The sequence below is a fragment of the Triticum urartu genome, chromosome 7A, assembly GCF_056163025.1.
Source record: "Triticum urartu cultivar PI428250 chromosome 7A, HENAU_Tu73, whole genome shotgun sequence".
Classification (NCBI taxonomy): Eukaryota; Viridiplantae; Streptophyta; class Magnoliopsida; order Poales; family Poaceae; genus Triticum; species Triticum urartu.
The window spans coordinates 226,418,237-226,442,304 of record NC_141879.1 but is presented as its reverse complement, the minus strand read 5'-3'; the positions used below and the strand labels follow the sequence as shown (position 1 = coordinate 226,442,304).

Sequence of the window (24,068 nt, the reverse complement as noted above, 5' to 3'; positions counted from 1 at the left end):
AAATCAAAGTCCAAGTTGGCGGCTGAAGAGAGAAAGTTGAAGGCAGAGGAGCGTAGACTTGCACTTGAGGAGGAGAGGCTTCGGGATGCCAAGTCAAAGATCGTGTTATCATGTTCATGAAGCCAAGCACAATGGATGAAATCGCATGAAAGTATTGGGAGCTCACTCGTGGGGAGATCTTGACCGAAACGGATGTCTCTCTTTAGAATGGTGGTGGCGGTGGTTATGTGAGCAGAGAGGATGGTGGTGGTGATGGTGGTGGGCATGTATATGGTGGTGGTGGTGATTTCTTCGGCGAGGATGGTGTTTGAATTTGTGCTCGTGCTCATGCATGTCAATGGTTGGCCTCAATCCACAATATAAAACATGCTATCTTGTGGTGTTTGGATCAAACTTGATCGATGAAGTGATGCCTTTTGGATGAATTATGCAGGTTTTAATTTGAATATCTTGATCCATGAAACTATATGTTTGTGAATGGTTAATATGTTATGCATGTTTATTTTCAAAAATTTGAATGCTTAATGATATATTGTGTAAGTGTTTGAAGTTCATGTGGCTAGGATAAAAAACTTATGCTTTTTTTACTTCGCTAAGTTTAGGGGATCAGCTATGTCCAGCCACCTATAGAGGAGTAGAATATTACTCCACTAACTTTACTCGGCGGTTTACTCCTCTATTTTTTAAGGGGTCGTCTAGAGATGCTCTTAGACATGTTGTGACATGTCAATCCTCAGTACTAATACTGGTTCCACGCATATCCCATGCTCTCCGATCATCCATCCGCAACTTTTATGCTTGGTCATCCATTTATAACTGCAGAAGTTCAAATTTCCTATAAAGGATTGATCCTCACTAACTAATTTTGTTGCGCATGTAGCTTTCCATGATAAAAAAATTGAACAAATAATAATTTTTGTTGCCGATCTATGGTTTCATTTCTACCAGGGCCGGCCCTGTGTTTCGGGAGGCCCTAGGCGAATTCGATGCCATGTGCCCCTATGTCCTAAGATCATATATATGTATGCGCGTGCGTGGTACATAAACTTAAACATAATAATTGTTGGATAATGCCATATTATGACAGAAATACTAAAAAAATAGAAAATTGAAAGTAACATGATATGATTACCTCAAATAAGAACCAAATTCAACTGACTCCATCGACAACAATAATACTTAAGTACCCTTCAGTTGTTGAATCTTCAGATCCCTTTCTATCTTTTTTCTCCTTGTTTGAGCAACTGACAAATGCTTCTTAGGCAACATGGCGGGCTAATGTCCTAATATTATGAAGAAAAAAATATTCAAGGAATTAAAAATTTATACATCGGATGATTTGAATGATTGAAACCCTAGACATGTGCATAGAATGACAAAAAAAGGATGGTTGAATACATACTATGAAAGATTGAATTCGAAAATTATACATTAAAATTTGGAACTTCGTGTACACTGAAATTAGAGGATGGATCATGGATGAATAGTTGAATACGTTCTAAAAAATAAAAGAAATTACTGAAAATAGGGATTGCAGGGATGGATCAGGAACATGGTACAGAGAGTTATGCATGGATACGTATACGTACTGCTGTGGGCTGCGCTCACTGCTCACATACATACGTATACGTACTGCTGTGGGCTGCGGCTGCTGGATTGCCGCATGGCGGGCGACGCGCACAGCGGTGACCGAGGCGACCACAGCGACGAGTGGACGAACAGACGAGCGAGGCGTCCGCGAGATCTTCGATTGATTTGTTTCACAATCAAAACGAGCGGCCCTGCCGTGCGGCGTGCGTGACGCTTCGCTAATCGCTACCTGCTATCTGATGGGCCTACCTCATCTCATTTTTTTTCTCTCATAAATTTTTTTCTCACCTATTTTTGCTTGGCTATATTATATATGTGCACTACATCATGGGCCCCTCCCTGGCCTAGGCCCTGGGCCGTCGCCCCCCTGCCCATGCCCCAGGGCCGGCCCTGATTTCTACTCTATGAACCTGTCACCTATTTGCTCAATTGCGCACCCCTCTACCACCCCATGCGCTTCCACTTCTGGTAAATGACTCCACTCCACTTATTCCAAACTCTCCTTTACTCATCGTCTTCTTACTCCAAACGCTTCACCTTCCATGTCATCCACAACTCAATGCCATTGGCCACACTTCCCTGCCTATGCATCTACTACTTTGAGCAAGAAATTCAAAGGAGCAACAATGCATAAATCCATCAACAAGAAGTCGAGGTTTCGTCACATCTCTTCCTTGCTCTCTAGCGCCACAGGTGTCACATTCTTATCCTCACTGGCTTGCTGCACGAAGAATATATATGCACCCTGGTAGTCAGGTGATACGTCTCTAACATATCTACAATTTATGAAGTATCCATGCTATATTTACAAGAGTTCTACATGGTTTTGATGCACTTCTATATTATTTTTATGGACTAACATTTTAATCTAGTGCCTAGTGCCAGTTCTTGTTTTCTTCTTGTTTTTGGTTTTTACAGAAAAACCATATCAAACGAAGTCCAAATACGACGAAACTTTTTGACCTTTTTTTGTAACATAAGAGACTCCCGAAGCTTTGAGGAACGACCAGAAGACCCACGAGGTGACCACAAATTCACATGACGCGCCCTATGAGGACGGGAGTGCAACCTGAGCTTGTGGGTCCCTCATAACTCCTTTTGGCCTGATTTCAACGTTGAAAAATTCTATAAATTGAGAAACCCCCGGAAAGAAATCTAGAACTTTTACTCTGTCGCCACAAGCCTCTGTTCTGAAGCGATCTCATCTAGAGGCCTTTTCCAGCACACTGTCGGAGGGGGAAGCCACCATGGAGGCCATCTTCATCATCCTTGCCGCCTCCATGGATGATGCATGCATGAGTACTTCATCCTCAGGGCCGAGGGTTTGTACTAGTAGCTATATATGTGTTTGATCTCTCTCTCTCTCATGTTCTTGATTTGGCACGATCTTGATGTATCATGAGTTTTATCAATATAGTTGGATCACACGATGTTCACCTCCCTCTCTTATATTCATGATGAATTAAGTCTTGCTCTTTGAGGTTTCTTTATGTTGGATTGAATATTTTGTATTTGAGATCACATGGTGCATGTCTCACTCGCAGATACTTGTGGTGATATTGGGCTATCTAGTTGACATTAGAGTTGATTGATGTGTATCATATGGTGTTGTCGTAGTACGATCTCCAGAACTATTCATGACACTTTGGGGCGGTTCATAAGATTGATTGGAAACACAACTTTGAGGTGGTTTGCTAGCTAAACGATTTCATCATACTTTCTTTGATAGGAATAGAGACTTTGAAGTGATTCTTTGCCGCACTTTGAGGGATTGTTATGTGATTCAATTATGTTAATGATGTTGAGAGATTGCACTAATGAAAGTATGAACTCTAGGCCTTATTTCTAAGCATTGAGACAACGTTTTGCTCGCTTTTCCTACTTGATATACCTTGTTGTTTTTAGCTGTTCAGATTATAAGAACATGTTTCTATCATCTATATTACGCTTCTATTATCATTTCTTCGCTGAACTAGTGCACCTATACAATTGACAACTGTATTGGGTGTGTTGGGTACACAAAAGATTTCTTGTATTTGATTGCATAGTTGTTTGAGAGAGGCCATCTTCATCATGCACCTCCCACGGATTGATAAACCTTAGTTCATTCACTTCAGAAAAATTTGTTACTGTTTTACAAAACTCTGCGCTTGAAGACCCAACAGAGTCTATTAGAATAAAGTTGCGTAGCAGACATCACCGGCATCAGGCACTGATGCGTTTCAAATGTATTTATAATATTTATTGTTCCATGCTGTTATATTATCATATTTATATAATTTTTATAGCAATTTATATTATTTTCATGGACCAACCTATTATTTTAGTGCCCACTACCAGTTATTGTTTTCCGCTTGTTTTTGGTTTTGCAGAAAGTCAATATCTATGGAGGTCAAAATATGTTGCCGATTTAACATGATTTTTTGGGCAACAAGAAACACAAGAAGCTTCGGGAGAGATTGAGACGAGTCACGAGGGACCCACAAGGACAGGTGGCGCGGCCAGGAGGTGACCACGCCCCTTGTCCATGTGGGGCCCACAAGCACCACCTTAGTCCAATCCCACCGCCATAAATTCATATAAATAAACCATTTGTCGTTGTAAACCCTTGTTTTGAAGAGATCCTATCTGGAGCCCTACTCCAAAGCCTTGCCAGAGGAGAAGCCATTGTCGGAGCCATCTTCATCAACCTTGATGCCTCCATGACCATGTGTGAGTAGTTCCTTTAGGAAGAGCCAACCATTATGTTGGGTTTTCATGTCATTAATTCCTTAAGAGCGGCATGCAAGTCCTATTTAATACGTCAACCAATGAAAATAGCATCATGTAAAATGAAAATCAATGATCACGGGGAATGAGGAGCTCCTTCCGTGCATGGTGACTCACATATTTGGAATACTAAATTTTTATTTGACGCCCTATGCACCTGGATGGAGGTAGTACTCACTTTTTGTTTCGAGTCAACTAGCTATAGTACTAGGCTCTTGCATGCATGCGACCTTAAAAAGGTGGACTCGACTGTGTGGCCAAACGACCATTTAAGCTCGGACGGAGGTAGTAGTGTCTGGATTATGGAATGACATTGACCGAAAGAGCATTTTCTTGAATTTTGGTTTCTCATTGATTATATTGCTATTTACCTTCGCATTTTCTTCAAGGATCTTTGGATTGCTAAAGGTGTATTTCAGTGAAGTTCCCAACAAAAATTCTACATAGTATTTTATTCAAACAAAGCCCTTTCCAAAACAAAAAAAATCTTCACAATTTGGTCCTAGGCAGGGGGCGATGGCCCCCTACCTCCACCCAGCTTTGTCAATGACGGTTAACTTGTTTATTGCGATAGGTTTAAATGCTCGGGAGTGGTAAGCCTATGCATGTGTTGCATATCACATTGGAGTCCTTGATTAAGGATTAACCCTGGTGCAAGCAAGTGATATTCTGACGATGAACACAACATCTTTTGCAGGTTGTTTTGCTAAATGATTGAAGCGCGGGTCCAACATGCCCTTGAGTAAATCATCATTTTGTGATTAAGAAATCGTGGGCGAAGAGGTTAGAAACTCACGGGGGATGCTACCCGATCATGACCTCCAATGCAACAACAATGAACCTGTAAGCATTACATTTCTCTGTTACCCTCATTGTGTGTGCAAATTCTGCAAGGAAACAATTAGAATTGTGACTCTGCTAGAGTGGTCTTTTTGATCAAAATCAACCTATTGGTGGTTATTATGCTGATTGGGCCGATATGATGACTCTGCTAGAGTTGCTCCGTCGCAGGTGAGAACTAAGAAATTCTGAAAAACCACTTAATGAGAAGAAATTTGTTGTGTTTTGACGTAGAGCTCTTGAATACCTAAAAACTACCTTGATTTTCTGGGGGTGCATACAATTCCCCATCATTTTAGCCTACACATTTTTGCATGTGGTTATCACACTGCGTAAACAACATTCTGTGTTTTTTAGTAGCTGTCAAATATATCCAGACTCGTTTGACCGTCCGTCGACGGGCCTATTCTTAGAACAGCCTCCACAAAAAGCAAGTGGCCGGCCAAAGAATATGAGGCCTAAGTTGCTCGACCTCTCGAAACAAACACGCACTTAAGCTTCCACAGCCCCCCTGCTTCCGACGAAAATGCAGCTCATTCCGTCGAGCCATCTCCTCTAGCTCGCCTCACCTCTTCTCCCTTGTGCTGCTTGACCCGGCCGGCATGTCGCGGCTCTCGATGGCGACGCTGCTCCTGCTCTCCCTTGCGCTGGCGACGGCCCCGCGCCTCGCCGTCGTGGAGGCGGTCGTCGTGGAAGGCCTGAGGGTGGGGTTCTACAACAGAACGTGCCCGGACGCCGAGCAGGTGGTCCGCGACGTGGTGATGAACGACTACGCCATGGACCACACCATCGCCCCGGGCCTCATCCGCATCTTCTTCCACGACTGCTTCATCACGGTATGCATGCATGCATGCATGATCCGTGATCACCACGAGCCATGCCAGGCAGCCAACGCAGAATGTTTCTTGATTATCACGGCCGGTGTGCTTGCTTTGGTGTAGGGGTGCGACGCGTCCATCCTGCTGGACGAGTCCCCGTCGGGCGACGTCCCGGAGAAGGAGTCGTCGGCGAACGGGTTCACCCTGCACGGCCTGCAGACGATCGACGTGGCCAAGGCGAGCATCGAGGCCATGTGCCCGCGCACGGTGTCGTGCTCCGACATCCTGTCGTTCGCGGCGCGCGACGCGGCGGTGGCGGCGGGGCTGCCGAGCTACGAGGTGGCCGGCGGGCGGCGCGACGGCACGCACTCCCGGATGGACGACCTGCCGGGCAACTTCCCGGTGCCGGGGCACACGGTGCCGCGGCTGACGGAGCTGTTCGCGAGCCGGGGCCTGTCGCAGGAGGACCTGGTGACGCTCTCCGGGGCGCACTCCATCGGGGGCGCGCACTGCTTCATGTTCTCCAACCGCATCTACGGCTTCTCCAAGACGGCGGACATCGACCCGTCGCTGGACCCGGCGTTCGCGCAGCGGCTGCGGAAGATGTGCCCGCGGCCCAGGCCGGACGACAACCCGCAGCAGGCGCCCAAGGTGAACTTCGACGAGCGCACCGGGGAGAAGCTGGACAACGCCTACTACCAGGAGCTGCTGGCGCGGCGGAGCCTGCTGACCTCGGACAACACGCTGGCGCTGGACCCGCAGACGAGGCCGCTGGTGGAGCAGTACGCCAAGGACGACGCGCTGTTCCAGCAGAGGTTCGGGGAGGCGATGCAGAAGGTGAGCGCGCTGGACGTGATCATCAAGAAGAACAAGGGGCAGATCAGGCGGGACTGCCGGATGGTGAACAAGGCCAGGGGGGTACGCTGGATGCCCATCCACTTTCTCAAGCCCCCCAAGCACCCCATGCTCCAGATGATCAACTGGTTCATCCGTGGCTTCCAGCAGAACTAATTAAGTTGCCTTTGCCATCCGTCTCCATCTCCATCTGCTCTCCTACTCCATCCGGCGCAGCTGTCAAGTTTAAGTTTCACTGCTGCATTGGTCGCCATTTTATTATTATTACTGTCTTCGGTCTAATGATGAATATGGCTTGAGCCAATCATGTACTCATATATGTCATGCTTGTGCCGTTTGTACGTTTACTTATCAACTGGGAATAATTTGTACGTTCACCGAAACCGAATAAACCAACCCTTGGTACTGGTAACAAGTATTGCGTCACTTGTTCTTCAGCTAGTACTTCTACCGTTTTACCCATACTACAATGCTAGTAGTATTTTATCAATGACCCTTGATCCTGTATCATTATGCAGGACCACTTATACATATATTTATAAACCAACACATGTACGACATGATTTGCTATTTTCGTAGCATCTGTTCTCACGCAGCAGCATAAGGAGCATAACACAACACACAAATGTACATAACACAATGATGCACGATATATAAACCCCACTAAGTTCCTATCCATGCGTACGTGACTACATTGCTAGGATTAGAAGCAACAATTCAGGAACCACCGAGTGAACTAGCACCACATTCTGCATTTCAATTTCCAGCGGAGCAGGGAAAACAGAGGCTTCACACGGCAATGAGGAGGTTTGCCTATGTGTCTAGGAGTAGACTGACAAGTCCACACCCAGTTCATCAATGACTCTCTCAAGCTTGGACAGCATATCTAGGAAAGGGAAGGCACAAAATCAATACAACACAGGGCGGTGAAGCGAGGATTCTATGCAGTGGTAATACAAATCATCGCATGGGTTTCCAAATGAGGATTCTATGTAGTGGTGATGAAAATTCTGAGAAAAATGATTTTATGTTTTCCCTTTTGTTTATCTTATTACTTTATTAGTACTGCAAGAAGAGGGGTAGAAAGCATACCATGGAATGACTCGTCAGCCATATATGTCTGCAAGAGTAAAACAATAAACATAAGATAACTCTATGTTGGATTAAGAGGGAAAAACTAGCGGACCAACTTGGAGATTCTCGATGAGAACAAAATACCTTTATCCTTGCCATAATATCACTTGTTGATTTACTAGTATCAATTTCTTTTGTTGACTTGCTAGTATCAGTTTCTTTATCAGCAGTATTTTCATTACAGGCAGCTGCCATTGAAGGAAATACTGTATACATGTCAGAAAAAATGGAAACGTCAAGACAGATAAGCAGCAAATGAAGCTGAAATTTTTTGTACCATCATGACAAGTGTCTTGTGTGAACACCTGCAAAAATTACAAATATAAAGAACATTACTTAAGTAGATTTTTTTTGCAGTATTTAAAAAGACGAGACTAGAGGGGCCAGAATCGCTCGGCTTATTGTTATAGGATGGTCAGGTGAACATAAAATTTGCAGTATTTAGCCATACATTACCTCTTGAGGATGGTCAGTTTGATGCAGGTCCTCCGCATCTGATCCGGCATGCACTACCTCTTGAGGATGGTCAGTTTGATGCAGGTCCTCCGCATCTGATCCGGCATGCACTACCTCTTGAGGATGGTCAGTTTGATGCAGGTCCTCCGCATCTGATCCGCCATACATTACCTCTTGAGGATGGTCAGTTCCACCCAGTTGATGCAGGTCCACCGCATCTGATCCGTACATGCACAATGCTTTCATGCAACCAAGAAAAAACAAAATAAATAAAATGTGCTTTAAGTACAACCTAATCAAACAGGAACTCACTAACCATATTCAGTCTCAGTTGACAAATTTGTCAGCATTTCAGTGAAACTAAGAGGGAAACCAGAGTTGATATTGTCAATGTTGGAAGTAAGGAGAGGTTCAGAAACAGGCAGGTCTGGTTCCTCATGGTAGCATAATGCTGGTGCCTCTGTCCTGTGATCTGAAGCTGGCTCCTCAAAGCTTGAAGCATCATCAGGCCCATGCATTATAGTATTATGTTATCACAGAGAATATGTCGTGCAGCATATAAACCCAAAACAGCTCTAGTGTTTCACCTGTGGGGAAGTTCATTGGAAGCAATATATTCTGATCGTGATGATGAATCTTCACATATGTAGTCGCATCCAGATGATGCGATATCCATGGTGTCACCTAAGCATTCCTTTTAACCAACAACAGAAATTAATTTAGTGCTTGACAAAGCTCACAAAGCAAAATCAAAACTAGTGAAGATCTTCCTTTCTCTGTATACTAAAATATATTCTATAACTAGCATGAATGGTCAATTTCACAACTGCAGTAGTGGCGTAGCACCCCTGCAATTTAAGTTGTGCAGAAATGCTAAGTGATAACTATCACCACCGCAATTTCTTACTTTCAAAAAAGGTAATCTGGGCACAGGAGCAAATGTAGTGAAGTTAAACTGAGCTGGAGTGCCCAAAGCACCTACATGATTCCATCCAGCACCGTAACAATATGTAGTATTACATTAGGGATGTACATTCAACATTAGTGAAGAATGGATACACCCATCAAATATTGGTTGTACATAACTCAGAAAAGGTAGCACAAATTCGGTAAATACTAATTACTAAGGAATTTTTCGAAAGATTGCTGGTCCGCACATAATTATATGTACTGTTGATCTACAACTGCCTGCTGTCCTTTGCATAAGACTAACTTTATTTGGTAGTTGGCATAAAAAATTGATATGATCAAGAGGTTTCATTACGCACATAAGAAAACCTATGTTCCCCAGATTGATATTACATTTTTATTTCTCTGTACAAGCTCACACAAAGAATAAGCAACTACACTTAAAAGATGTCATAATGATATCTCCAACTTTCCATTCTGAATACAAGTATACAGCATGTGTAATACTGTATTACAAGTGACCATGGAAAGGAGCCAGTAAGAAAAGATGGCATAAGAAGTCCCAAGACTCCACATAACGTCACAGCTTCACATGGTTAGGATATCAGAAAGAGAGGAAATTCCACCTTCACACAATTTAAGAACGACTCCACATCACTGAGCTGTGGGAAACGTAGAGCAAACTTCTGTATCTGCAGCGAGAGTAACTGATGTGATCATGACTGTACACATATTTTTGTTATTAAGAATGTGAAAACGCCATGTGCATAAACATCATATGAACACAACCTCCATCTGTTCTGAATACTTTCAAATTTATAGGCAAGTCAGTGAAGTCACCAAGTCAGTGCAGTACAGCACTCAACTAAGCCAGTCAGCAGAATTACATTTGAGTTATACAAGACTTGCCTGCTTGGATTTATCACAAAAGCTCACAAAGAGCACCCTGCTCCCACTTCCTGGGCATTGTCCCCCACATGTGAGCTGAGGCCATGAGAAGTTGAGGATAGACACAAAGTGCTCCTCCTGTGCCACAAGCAAAAGGCGGCAATGCTAACTAGTTAAGTGAAGAAAAGGGGGTATCCAGCAAAACAATGTTAGAATAGAGACTTCGCAAACTTGTGTAACTTCTGTAGAATAATAAACATAACAATAAACATGCAATTTAGAAGAAATTGTTGAAGAACTAGGATCCCCACCCTAGCTACAAAACGAAAGCATTTTTCACAAAACTTTGCAGGTTCTCAAGGTTATCCCACATATACACATGGGACTTCTTTTCAGAATTATTTACAGCACCCACTGAGATAAAAAAAAAGAACATCAAGTTAATTTTCTCTGCCTAAAGGCCATGAAGCATATGCATATTATAATTATTACTCCCTCCGTCCCATAATATAAGAGCGTAGTGTAAAAAAATTTCTCTGCCTAAAGGCCATGACACTAGTGTAGTGTAAAAAACGCTCTTATATTATGGGACGGAGGGAGTACAGTAAATACCTAAAGACCAATAGTGCACACAGGACAGAATGCCCGAAAAATTGGTACAAAACGATGGTATGGCAGGACTCGATATAGAAATCTGACCAAAGAACAAATATGTTTATGCAGAACAATTCCACAAACTTACTATAAATAACAACATTATGAACACACAGAAACATTAATATCCCTGACGCCTCACCTCATGTCTTGAACACTAATACAGCATTCACCATTTCTTTTCTCAGGCACGATTTGCAGATTAGAGAGGTACAGTACGTGCATGGGAAAAAAATACATATACATAAAAAATACTAGGATGATAACGAGCCTTGTTTTTACACTTGTTGATTGCATGAAAACATGAATGGATTCCACCTACACAGTGGAGTACAATACACAAATATCAGGGCATCGGGTATCCTCATTAAAAAAAAGGGGGCATCAGGTCCTCTTTCAAAATCCACACCATCACAATCCACGACCACTTCAACGAAACGAAATCAGAGTGCGTGAAGTATGATATCCCAGCACATCCTCACAAGTTCATGAAGCAAATGAATTCAGAGCACATGTAACACGACTCGTCAAAACCACAACCAATCCGTCCGATCCCCAAATTCCTTCACAAACAAGCGCGCACAACTAATCGCATTCACCAAACACATAACACCAAGCAGCCACGCAGATAAGAAGAGGGGAAGGGAAGGGAAGGGAGACGGTACGGACGAAGACGACGCCGACGACGGAGACGGTGAGGACTGGGGCCGCGGAGGGGTGGCTGGAGCGGGAGACGCGAAGAGCGGCAGGCGTGGCGGCTGGGAGCCAGGCGCCGGGATGGCAATCCGTGGCGCTGGTGACGTAACGGACGCCGGGCGGCGGCGGCGGCGGCGGCGACGTGTCGCGCAGGGGGGAAGCGAAGTAGCGGGCGAACTCCACCTCCCATTCCTGCCTCCGCCCCTGGCCCTCCGCGGAGTCAGAGCGCGAGGTGAGCCGCGCCCAGCCGTCGTCACCGGCGCCCACCGCCACCATGGCGCGACGCCGATGCTGAGGTAGTATTTCCGTATCTGCCGTTTTGCTTTGGGGTTTTTGTAGCGCCTTTCGGTGTGCAATGGTGTGAGTGGATGTAGCAGCTGCTATGCCTCGTAACGGCTGGCTCACGAGAGAGAGGAAAAAGTAAAGGAATCGCTGTGGAGCAATTGCTTGAATTTGGGTCACTGAGTTCTGATTCGTCATTGATTCCTGATCTGATGGACCGATATCATTCATGTATAATTAAAATCGATTCTAAAAAAATAGTACAATTAAAATTAATCGACCCAATTCAATTTCAGTTGATTTTTTTAATGTTTCAGTTGATTTCTTGAAATAACTCAAATCAGCCTAGTTATTTCTCCTTCGAGAGTTTTTACTCCTAGGTCTCGCGACTAGGGTTCTCTAGTCCTCCCGGTGGCGCCGCCACCGTGAGTTCCCACCATCGACGGGGCTAATCCCGCAAGACTACTGATCTTTCTTCCCGGCCCGTCTCCTCCCTCCCATCGGGTCTGCCCTTGGGGTTAGTGAGCTCGAGGTTAGGGTTTTGGTTTGGAGTTCCGCCCAGGGGTGTCATGGCGGACACGGGTGCTAGTAGTGGATCGGGGGATCGGAGATCGGAGGAAGTGTCGGGTGGTAGGTGCGACATATGCCAACGGGTGGCTTATCATTGTGGGAGCCAGTAAGACATCGCCGGTGCCTGGAAACGGGATAAGGCGAAGACATGCACGCCGGCGAATCTTACCCAGCTTCGGGGCTCTCCGTGGAGATAACACCCCTACTGCTGCTCTGCAGGGTCTCCGCATGATCACTAGATGAACAAGTAGCTACACAATGCTCCTTGAGCTGTTTGGTGGGAGGAGGAAGAAGGGCACGGCTAGCCTGCTTCCTCTCCTTGTGTGGTGTCTAAGACTAGCAGGGGGTCGAACCCTTTGCATGGGTGCCCCGGGGGGTTTATATAGGCCTACCCCCCGGGGGTACAATGGTAATCCGACTGGGCGCGGGCCCAGCCGTCTGTGACTGCGCTTGCCGGCTCCTGCGCCGGCTGCTGGGGCCCGCCGACTGGTGGGTCCCGCTGGCTGCCGGCCCCTTGGTCGACAGGCAGACCCCACTGTCCAGGGCCTGGTCGGCGGCTGGTTACTGTGGCTCCATCTTGGTGACGTGGGCCTCGTCGTGGTAGGCGCGGCTACAGTGCCGCCGCCCGTCGGGCGATCGCTGTAGCCTCACCGCGTCTTGTCTCCTTAATGGGGCGTCTCCTTCGAGGGAAGCGGCAAGCCGGCTGCGGGGAGCCGGCTCTGTCTTGGGCTGACTGGTTGGAGGCGTGGCCGCCTTCGGGCGTCTCTCTGCCCGAAGGGGCCCACCGTCTGTGGGCCGCGCTGGCGGCCCGTCGTGGGTGACATCAGGGTCAACATGGCAACAGTGCCGCGCCGGACGGGTCATGGCTACTCCGTACGGTGCACTGTGCCAGGCGTGCTCCGGGATACGGGGGTGGCAGGCTTTACTGTAGCCACGCCCCGTCGCACCGCTGTTAGGTGGGTGCAAACTTTGAGGGTACGGTCTCGACCGCTTTATGGGAGCCGGCTTCTTGGAGTCGGCCTTCTCATGGCCGGCTTCCCGAAGGCGGCCCTCCCGTGGCGTTCTTCATGAGGGCTAAAGTCGGGCCGCCTTCTGAAAGCCGGCCTGGATGGCAGCCAGCAAGGGGAAGGCGGCTCCATGTCTTGGATTCTTGAGAGCCGGACGGGCTCGTAATTTTTTCAGAAGGGCCAGGGGAAGCCGGCTAGGCTACCCATGGCTATTTACTCCGACAGGAAGCGGCAACACTCCTGGAGGGTCTGAATCTGCAGGATGAGGAGATAGATGATCTGATCTGGGAGGAAGAGGATGATGTGGAGGAAATCAAGCCAAAGTGGCTAGCCCTAGGCCGACTGTTGACAGCAAAAACCTTTAGCCAGAGTGCTCTCATGCGGACATGAAAGCAGCCTGGAACTCGGCGAATCGAGTTGTTTGGAGGAGGATCAATGTGAACTTGTTCTCTATCCAATTCAACTGCCTGGGGGATTGGAACAAAGCGATGCACCAGGGACCTTGGGATTTTAAAGGCTCGGCATTGTTGCTTACTGAATATGATGGTTTTTCAAACCCAAAAAAGGTGAGGCTGGATAGTTGGAAACGTGGTGTCAAATCCACAAATTACCTGATGGAGTCCTTAAGAGTGCATCAGCGTTGAAGAATCTAGCCAGTAGGATTGGAGAAGTGCAAGAGGTCCAAGTAACTCTGCCTAATGGATTTATAGGCGAATTCATCCGTGTCAGGGTGAGATTGGATGTGAATAAGAAATTAATACGAGCTGTTGGGATAACGAGGGCTGGAGAAACTGAGAAGTACCTAGTTAAATTTGAGAAGCTTCCAACTTTTTGTAATCATTGTGGATTCATGGGGCACTAGCATGAAGAATGCGGCACGGGTGAGCATGACAAAACAAAATTTGAATGGGGTGACTTCATACTGGCACCAAGGAGAGGTAGAGGAGGAGGCCGTGGAGGCCGAGGGAGTGGAGGTAGGCGAAGTGAGATGGACGATGATTTGTATGAAGGGGGAAGAGGATTTGGCAGAGGCCTAGGTAGGGGTAGGGGACACAACATGCAGCCTGCAGCCCCCAATGCCCCGAATAATGGAAGTTGGTGTTTTAATGCACTATATAACCCAACAGGGAGGAACGGTAACAAAGGACAATGCGAGTGTGGTAGCACCAGCCAATACTGTACCTAGACAGGATGTAAGAATGAGAGATGCAAGTGAGGCTCCGAGTAAAGGAACTACTTCTGACAGTGTGTCTACATCTAGCAAATAGTCTTGCAGGAGGTGAATAATACTCATAAGAATAAGTAGAGTAGTTCTTGGTCTTATGAACATGGCAGTTTGATGAAACACGCTCATATTCGTAGGCCTGAGTATGGTTTCCACGCAAAACATTTGTGTTAGGGCGACTCTGGTGAGTCCTCTGTCTGTATGAAGCCTTTGGACCATGTGAAGCCTTTGGTCCGGGGTTTGTCTTCTTCCCAGGTGGTGTCATGATGACTTTCACCTAAAGATTTTCAAGACAACTCTTGGGCACCCATATATTCTTCAAAGGTGGTCCATTCCTGCAATTAGTACCAATATACCTGGCAAACACTTCACCGTTATGATTCTTAAACAGTTTATAGTTTGCATCAAATGATTCATCAATGATAATCGGGTTAGCACAAGTGAAGCTAGATAAGGTAGATGGATCCACTGAAGGTCCCTTTGCAGCAACCCATGTGGTTTTGGGGTACTGCTCAGGCTTCCAGTAAGAACCATTAACATTCATTTTCCTCTCAAACCCAACACCCTCTTTCCTAGGGTTTCGTTTTAGAATCTGTTTCTTGAGGACATCACATAGTTTGTGATGCCCTTTGAGACTCTTGTACATTCCTGTCTCAAGCAATGTATTCAACCTAGCATTCTCATCAGCAATAGTAGTGGTATCCTCAGCAGAGGGGTTAGTTACCACATCAGCAGTTGAAGATATTGCAATAACAGTAGCAGTAGAACATCCAGAAACAGAAGTAGCGTTATCATGCTCAAGGCATTTTAGACATGGTGGTTCAAATCCTTCCTGAGCGGGACTGATCTGTTGAGCGCGAAATGACTGATTCTTTTTTTGAAGATCTTCATGAGCCGCTCTCAATTTCTCAAGTTCTTGCTTCCTTTGAAGATAATCGTAGGTGAGCTTTTCATGAGTAGTTGAGAGCGTTTCATGACGACTTTCAAGTTCTTCGTACTTAACATGAAGATTTTTAATGTCTTCAATGAAGGACTGAGTTCGAGTCATTTCTGCGTCCAATAGGTCATCACTTTTATCTAACAGTTTTTGAATATGTTCCATAGCGGTCTGTTGCAGTGTTGCAATTTTAGCAAGGGTTTAGCTAGGTTTAGATTTACATTCAGAGTCATCTTCACTGGATGTTTGATAGTGAGCATCGCGTGAGTTTACCTTGGCACCACATGCCATGAAGCAGTAGGTGGGTGCATAGTCATCTTCTTTAGCATCAGCGTTGGTGAAGAGGCCATTGTCTTCAGTGTTGAAGATGGACTTGGCGGCGTACGCTGAAGCTAAAGCCATGCTTGCCACGCCTGAATCAGATTCCTCTTCAGACTCCATCTCCACCTCCTCAGATGCAAACTCCTCTGAATCCATTTCCTTGCCAAAAAATGCACGACCCTTGCTAGATGAGCTCTTCTTGTGTGATGAAGACTTTGACGAAGACTTAGAAGAAGACTTTGCGGATTTCTTCTTTTTCTTGTCATCAGAATCATATTCCTTGCTTTTATTCTTCTTGTTGTTCTCATTGTCCCGTTGAGGACATTCAGAGATGTAGTGTCCAGGTTTCTTGCACTTGTGACACGTTCTCTTCTTGTACTCACGGGAGGAAGCTTCATCATTTCTTGAGCTGGATCTTGAAGACTATCTGGAGCCTTTCTTCCTAGTGAACCTTTGGAACTTCTTCACGAGCATGGCAAGCTCCTTTCCAATGTCTTCAGGACCCTTAGAACTGCAGTCAGATTCTTCTTCAGATGAGGAAACAGCCTTTGCCTTCAAGGCGCGAGCTCGGCCATAGTTGGACCATAGATATCACTTTTCTCAGATAGCTGGAACTCATGTGTGTTGAGCCTCTCACGTATGTCAGACGGATCGAGAGTCTTGAAGTCAGGGCGTTCTTGAATCATCAGGGCCGGGGTGTCAAATGAGCTGTCGAGTGATCTCAAGAGTGTCTTGACGATTTCATGCTTGGTGATTTCAGTGGTGCCGAGTGCATAAAGCTCATTTGTGATATTAGTGAGGCGATCAAACGTCAGCTGAACATTCTCATTGTCATTTCTCTTGAAGCAGTTGAAGAGATTGCGAAGAACACTGATCCTGAGTCTCTCTGGGTTGAGATGCCTTCATTGACCTTGGAGAGCTAGTCCCAGACTAGCTTTGCAGTTTCCAGAGCACTCACACGACCATACTGTCCTTTGGTCAGATGACCACAAATGATGTTCTTGGCAGTAGAATCCAGTTGAATGAACTTCTTGACATCAGCTGGGGTGACGCCTTCACCGGCCTTGGGAACACCATTCTTGACGACAAAACAGAGGTCGACATCAATGGCTTCAAGATGCATGCGCATCTTATTCTTCTAGTACGGGTACTCAGTGCCATCGAAGACAGGGCACGCAACAGAGACTTTGATTATCCCTGCAGTCGACATAGCTAAAACTCTAGGTGGTTAAACTGAATCACACAGAACAAGGGAGCACCTTGCTCTGATATCAACTGAAAGTGCTAGTTATCGACTAGAGGGGGGTGAATAGGCGATTTTTATGAGAGTCTTCAAAACCCAGGGGCTTTGAAGACAAATAGTAGAAATGAACCTATTGATAGTGATACGTCTCCAACGTATCTATAATTTTTGATAGCTCCATGCTATATTATCTACTGTTTTGGACATTATTGGGCTTTATTATCCACTTATATATTATTTTTGGGACTAACCTATTAACCGGAGGCCCACCCCAGAATTGCTGTTTTTTGCCTATTTCAGAGTTTCGCAGAAAAGGAATATCAAACGGAGTCCAAACGGAATGAAACCTTCGGGAACGTGATTTTCGGAACGAACATGATCCAGGAGATTTGGACCCTACGCCAAGAAATAAAGGAGGAAGCCATGAGGTACGGGGACGCGCCTACCCCCCCCCCCAGGCGCGCCCTCCACCCTCGTGGGCCCCCTGTTGCTCCACCGACATACTCCTTCCTCCTATATATACCTACGTACCCCCAAACGATCAGATACAGAGCGAAAAACCTAATTCCACCGCCGCAACCTTCTGTATCCACGAGATCCCATCTTGGGGCCTATTCCGGAGCTCCGCCGGAGGGGGCATCCATCACGGAGGGCTTCTACATCAACACCATAGCCTCTCCGATGAAGTGTGACTAGTTTACCTCAGACCTTCGGGTCCATAGTTATTAGCTAGATGGCTTCTTCTCTCTTTTTGGATCTCAATACAATGTTCTCCCCCTCTCTTGTGGAGATCTATTCAATGTAATCTTCTTTTTGCGGTGTGTTTGTTGAGACAGATGAATTGTGGGTTTATGATCAAGATTATCTATGAACAATATTTGAATCTTCTCTGAATTCTTTTATGTATGATTGGTTATCTTTGCAAGTCTCTTCGAATTATCAGTTTGGTTTGGCCTACTAGATTGATCTTTCTTGCAATGGGAGAAGTGCTTAGCTTTGGGCTCAATCTTGCGGTGTCCTTTCCCAGTGACAGTAGGGGCAGCAAGGCATGTATTGTATTGTTGCCATCGAGGATAACAAGATGGTTTTTTTTATCATATTGCATGAATTTATCCCTCTACATCATGTCATCTTGCTTAAGGCGTTACTCTGTTTTCATGAACTTAATACTCTAGATGCATGCTGGATAGCGGTCGATGAGTGGAGTAATAGTAGTAGATGCGGGCAGGAGTCGCTCTACTTGTCTCAGACGTGATGCCTATATACATGATCATACCTAGATATTCTCATAACTATGCTCAATTCTGTCAATTGCTCAACAGTAATTCGTTCACCCACCGTAAAATACTTATGCTCTTGAGAGAAGCCACTAGTGAAACCTATGGCCCCCGGGTCTATCTTCATCATATTAACCTTCCAATACTTAGTTATTTCCTTTTGCTTTTTTACTTTGCTTTTATTTTACATTGCATCTTTATCACAAAAATACCAAAAATATTATCCTATCATATCTATCAGATCTCACTCTCGTAAGTGACCGTGAAGGGATTGACAACCCCTTATCGCGTTGGTTGCGAGGAGTTATTTGTTTTGTGCAGGTACGAGGGACTCACGCGTAGCCTCCTACTGGATTGATACCTTGGTTCTCAAAAACTGAGGGAAATACTTACGCTACTTTGTTGCATCATCCTTTCCTCTTCAAGGAAATCCAACGCAGTGCTCAAGAGGTAGCAAGAAGATTTCTGGCGCCGTTGCTGGGGAGTCTACGCAAAAGTCAACATACCAAGTACCCATCACAACCCTTATCTTCCGCATTACATTATTTGCCATTTGCCTCTCGTTTTCCTCCCCCCCACTTCACCCTTGCCGTTTTATTCGCCCTCTCTCTCTATCCTCCCTCTCTTTCTCTATTTGCCTCTATTTGCTCGCTTGCTTTTTGTTTGCTTGTGTATTGGATTGCTTGCTTGTCACGATGGCTCAAGATAACACTAAATTGTGTGACTTTACCAATACCAACAACAATGATTTTATTAGCACTCCGATTGCTCCTCTTATCGATGCTGAATCTTGTGAAATTAATGCCGCTTTGCTGAATCTTGTCATGAAAGATCCGTTTTCCGGCCTTCCTAGTGAAGATGCCGCTACCCATCTAAATAGCTTCAATGATTTGTGTGATATGCAAAAGAAGAAAGATGTGGACAACGATATTGTTAAGTTGAAGCTATTTCCTTTTTCGCTTAGAGATCGTGCTAAAGCTTGGTTTTCGTCTTTGCCTAAAAATAGTATTGATTCTTGGAACAAGTGCAAAGATGCTTTTATCTCTAAGTATTTTCCTCCCGCTAAGATCATCTCCCTTAGAAACGATATTATGAATTTTAAGCAACTTGATGATGAACATGTTGCACAAGCTTGGGAGAGGATGAAATTAATGATACGTAATTGCCCTACTCATGGTTTGAATTTGTGGATGATTATACAAAAATTTTATGTCGGATTGAATTTTGCTTCTAGAAATCTTTTAGATTGGCCGCGGGAGGCACTTTTATGGAAATCACTTTAGGAGAAGCTACTAAACTCCTAGATAATATTATGGTTAATTATTCTCAATGGCATACTGAAAGATCTACTAATAAAAAGGTGCATGCAATAGAAGAAATTAATATTTTGAGTGGAAATATGGATGAACTTATGAAATTATTTGCTAGTAAGAGTGTTTCTTCTGATCCTAATGATATGCCCTTGTCTACTTTGATTGAGAACAATAATGAATCTATGGATGTGAATTTTGTTGGTAGGAATAATTTTGGTAACAACGCGTATAGAGGAAACTTTAATCCTAGGCCTTATCCTAGTTATCCCTCTAATAATTATGGAAATTCCTACAACAACTATTATGGAAATTTCAATAAGATGCCCTTTGAATTTGAGAACAGTGTTAAGGAATTTATGAATTCGCAAAAGAATTTCAATGCTTTGCTTGAAGAGAAATTGCTTAAAGTTGCTGATTTGGCTAGGAACGTTGATAGAATTTCTCTTGATGTTGATTCTTTAAAGCTTAGATCTATTCCTCCTAAGCATGATATCAATGAGTCTCTCAAAGCCATGAGAATTTCCATTGATGAGTGCAAAGAAAGAACCGCTTGGATGCGTGCTAAGAAAGATGCCTTTATAAGAGCGTGTTTTCTAGTTCTTATGAAAATAAAGATGAAGATCTAAAAGTTATTGATGTGTCCCCTATTAAATCCTTGTTTTTCAATATGAATCTTGATAATGATGGGACTGAATATGATCCACCTTTACCTAGAAGGCGTTCCAAAAATTCATAGTTTTTAGATCTTGATGCTAAATTTGATGAAAGTGGGATCGAAGAAATTAAAACCCTAGATGTTGCTAAACCCACTATTTTGGATTTCAAGGAATTTAATTATGAAAATTGCTCTTTGATTGATTGTATTTCCTTGTTGCAATCCGTGCTAAATTCTCCTCATGCTTATAGTCAAAATAAAGCGTTTACTAAACATATCGTTGATGCCTTGATGCAATCTTATGAAGAAAAACATGAGTTGGAAGTTTCTATCACTAGAAAACTTTATGATGAGTGAGAACCAACTATTAAAATTAAGATTAAAGATCATGAGTTCTATGCTTTATGTGATTTGGGTGCTAGTGTTTCCACGATTCCAAAGACTTTGTGTGATTTGTTAGGTTTCCGTGATTTTGATGATTGCTCTTTAAACTTGCACCTTGCGGATTCCACTATTAAGAAACCAATGGGAAGAATCAATGATGTTCTTATTGTCGCAAATAGGAATTATATGCCCGCATATTTTATTGTTCTTGACATAGATTGCAATCCTTCATGTCCTATTATCCTTGGTAGACCTTTCCTTAGAACGATTGGTGCAATTATTGATATGAAGGAAGGAAATATTAGATTCCAATTTCCATTAAGGAAAGACATGGAACACTTTCCTAGAAATAAAATTAAATTACCTTATGAATCTATTATGATAACCATTATGGATTGCCTACCAAAGATGGCAATACCTAGATCTATCCTTGCTTTTTATGCCTAGCTAGGGGCGTTAAAGGATAGCGCTTGTTGGGAGGCAACCCGATTTTATTTTTATTCCTTGATTTTTGCTCTTGTTTAGTAATAAATAATTTATCTAGCCTATGTTTTGGTTGTGTTTTTTGTGTTTAATTAGTGTTTGTGCCAAGTAGAACCGTTGGGAAGACTTGGGGAAAGTCTTGTTATCTTGCTGTAAAAAACAGAAACTTTAGCGCTCACAAGAACTACTTCCATTTTTATTTGGGAAGTGGTATTTAGTTAATTATTTTTAAGATGATTAATAGATAAATTCCTCACGTCCAGCAATTTATTTTAGAATTTTTGGGGTTCCAGATCTTGTGCTAGTTACAGATTACTACAGACTGTTCTATTTTTGACAGATTCTGTTTTTCGTGTGTTGTTTGCTTATTTTGATGAATCTATGGCTAGTAAAATAGTTTATAAACCATATAGAAGTTGGAATACAGTAGGTTTAACACCAATATAAATAAAGAATGAGTTCATTACAGTACCTTTAAGTGGTCTTTTGTTTTCTTCCGCTAACGGAGCTCACGAGATTTTCTACTTTAAGTTTTGTGTTGTGAAGTTTTCAAGTTTTGGGTAAAGATTTGATGGATTATGGAAAAAGGAGTGGCAAGAGCCTAAGCTTGGGGATGCCCATGGAACCCCCAAGATAATCTAAGGACACCTAAAAGCCAAAGCTTGGGGATTCCCCGGGAGGCATCCCCTCTTTCGTCTACTTCCATCGGTAACTTTACTTGGAGCCATATTTTTATTCACCACATGATATGTGTTTTGCTTGGAGCGTCTTGTATGATTTGAGTCTTTGCTTTTTAGTTTACCACAATCATCCTTGCTGTACACACTGATGAAGCTATGTACCTAGGGTAGGGTCATGGACCTGTCCTAACTGCCCTACCCTAGGACATCTCTAGAAGAAATCACCTTTCAATCGACTTGAAGGTGTTCCACTCGACAGACTCGAAGTCACTCGACCAAGAAGCGATCACTCGACCAAGATCCAACCACTCGACGGCCAGGAGACCTAAAGTCACCCCGCACGCTAACGGTCGGTCATTAAAATAGCTTTTATGGTCATCATAGCACTTTATTACTAGCGTTACCAGTAACGCCCTGCCTTAATGTACATTGAACCCTTCGTAACGTGGGCTGGCCGGGGTCCTGGCGCACTCTATATAAGCCACCCCCCTCCTCCGAGACAAGGGTTCGCACCTCTGTAACTCATACCCACATAATCCAGTCGACCGCCTCTGGGCTCCGAGACGTAGGGTTTTTACTTCTTCCGAGAAGGGCCTGAACTTGTAAACCTTGCGTCCTTACAACTTCTCCATAGCTAAGATCTCACCTCTCCATACTTACCCCCCTACATTACTGTCAGACTTAGAACCACGCCAGTTGGCGCCCACCGTGGGGCGAGTGTTTTAGCGTTTTGTTGGAGGAGTTGCGATCTTTTCTGACCCGAATCATCATGGTTTTCGACGGATTTTTGGTGGAGGGCCGCGAGATCCGTCTCGGCGCGCTCACGTTCATCGCCGACGACTCCGCCTGGCTTCAGGAGGCTCCGCTCGACGTGGACGCACTCCCTGTCCGCGGGGCAACGCACTTTAGCGCGTGCGTCCGCGGCGTTCTCCTGCGGCAACCGTCGACCCCCTACCGGTCGGCTCCTGTGTTGTCCTCCCTCCCCGTTTCCCGCCGGCGCAAGCGCTTCGGTCGGTCGAGACTTCAGCGGTGGGTGAGACACGTGGTGGCCCGTCAGTCGGCCATCCCTCAAGTCACGGCGATCGAGCCCGATGAATCCCTCTACGGCCTGTTCGACTGGCTCCGAAGAGACTGCATCCAAGTGCGACAGCAGCGATCCGGCGGCAGAGGTTCTGATGGTCGACCGACCGCCCAGTCCCCCCAGTTTTACCCGCACCGACGGAGGCGCGGGAGGAGGTGACCCGTCGCGTCCCCATGAGGAGTATCTTCCCGAGCCTCTCACGTCGCTGCAGAGAGAAGAACTTCGCCGCCGGAATGTGGATGCGCTGCACACTCCTATCGTTGGAGAAACCCCCGAGGCTCGCGCCTTGGAGGACGCGCGCCTGGCGAACTTGGCTGAGCGCACTCGACTGGAGAACCTCCAGCGAGTACTCGACGAGCAGGCGCGACAACGGGTTCCCGAATCCAGTCGACGTCAGCTCTTCCTGCCCCCGCAGGTATATCGAACTCCGATTTAGAATTTAGCAGCTGTAGCCCGTATAGCGGAGTCGATTTAGCCTTCCCAGTCGGAGGCTGGCAGAGGCTTGCTGCAGATCAGAGCGTTACTCCGGGCAGCAGGAGATCAGAATTCCGCTGTTTCTTAGTCGCGGAACAGAATTCACAGCAGATCCATTGCTGCGGACACAGTCCAGTCGGCTCACAGCCCGAGATCGCCCCCGAGGCGTGAGGGACATGGAGACCGGCGTGACCAGTATAGGAACCATGAGCAGTATGATCACCGAGTCGATCGTGACGGTCGACATCGAGTGCCCACGCCTCCCCCGAGGAGCGGGTCGTATGTGCCCCGCCAGCAGGATGACAGGCGCCCTCATAGTGGTGGGCGAAGGATTCCAGTCGACCCTAGAGGGCCAGGCTTTGACGCGAGATCCATCCTCGTCCAAGGTCTGGTCGACAGGAACAGGGCTCATCGAGAAGGCCACGACAGAGATGCGCCTGCTAGTAGCAGAGTACATATTTCGGGGCCAGAGTGCTTTAGTAGAGCCATCAGGGCTGCTGTGATTCCTCCCAATTTCAGGTTGGCGA

General features: G+C 45.3%; 2 protein-coding genes across 3 annotated transcripts; one reads left to right on the top strand and one right to left on the bottom strand.

Moving 5' to 3' along the window:
- The first annotated feature begins 5,702 nt into the window (after nucleotides 1–5,702).
- On the top strand, nucleotides 5,703–7,287 carry LOC125524456 (peroxidase 5-like). Its single transcript, XM_048689514.2, has 2 exons — nucleotides 5,703–6,035; nucleotides 6,141–7,287. Exons 1-2 carry the CDS (start codon nucleotides 5,802–5,804, stop codon nucleotides 7,026–7,028), a joined length of 1,122 nt encoding a protein of 373 aa, XP_048545471.1. The 5' UTR covers nucleotides 5,703–5,801; the 3' UTR covers nucleotides 7,029–7,287.
- Nucleotides 7,288–7,428: 141 nt separating this feature from the next.
- On the bottom strand, nucleotides 7,429–11,989 carry LOC125524455 (protein POOR HOMOLOGOUS SYNAPSIS 1). 2 transcript variants are annotated; one of them, XM_048689508.2, is made up of 10 exons: nucleotides 11,583–11,989; nucleotides 10,281–10,397; nucleotides 9,998–10,063; nucleotides 9,050–9,156; nucleotides 8,779–8,954; nucleotides 8,463–8,701; nucleotides 8,284–8,311; nucleotides 8,091–8,212; nucleotides 7,965–7,992; nucleotides 7,429–7,758 (listed from the first exon to the last, which is right to left on the bottom strand). In XM_048689508.2, exons 1-10 carry the CDS (start codon nucleotides 11,883–11,885, stop codon nucleotides 7,694–7,696), a joined length of 1,251 nt encoding a protein of 416 aa, XP_048545465.2. In that variant the 5' UTR covers nucleotides 11,886–11,989; the 3' UTR covers nucleotides 7,429–7,693. The 2 variants fall into 2 exon arrangements, with proteins under 2 accessions (XP_048545465.2, XP_048545466.2); XM_048689509.2 differs by having other exon boundaries at nucleotides 8,091–8,194; nucleotides 11,583–11,988.
- Between the last annotated feature and the right edge of the window lie 12,079 nt (nucleotides 11,990–24,068).

Coding starts and splice junctions, on each gene's coding strand:
- LOC125524456 (XM_048689514.2), top strand. CDS start 5,802: ATGTCGCGGCTCTCGATGGCGACGCTGCTCCTGCTCTCCCTTGCGCTG. Junction 6,036..6,140: donor TCCACGACTGCTTCATCACG/GTATGCATGCAT, acceptor GCTTTGGTGTAG/GGGTGCGACGCGTCCATCCT.
- LOC125524455 (XM_048689508.2), bottom strand. CDS start 11,885: ATGGTGGCGGTGGGCGCCGGTGACGACGGCTGGGCGCGGCTCACCTCG. Junction 9,157..9,997: donor CGTTCTTAAATTGTGTGAAG/GTGGAATTTCCT, acceptor GTTGGTTAAAAG/GAATGCTTAGGTGACACCAT. Junction 8,955..9,049: donor TCCAATGAACTTCCCCACAG/GTGAAACACTAG, acceptor TGATGCTTCAAG/CTTTGAGGAGCCAGCTTCAG.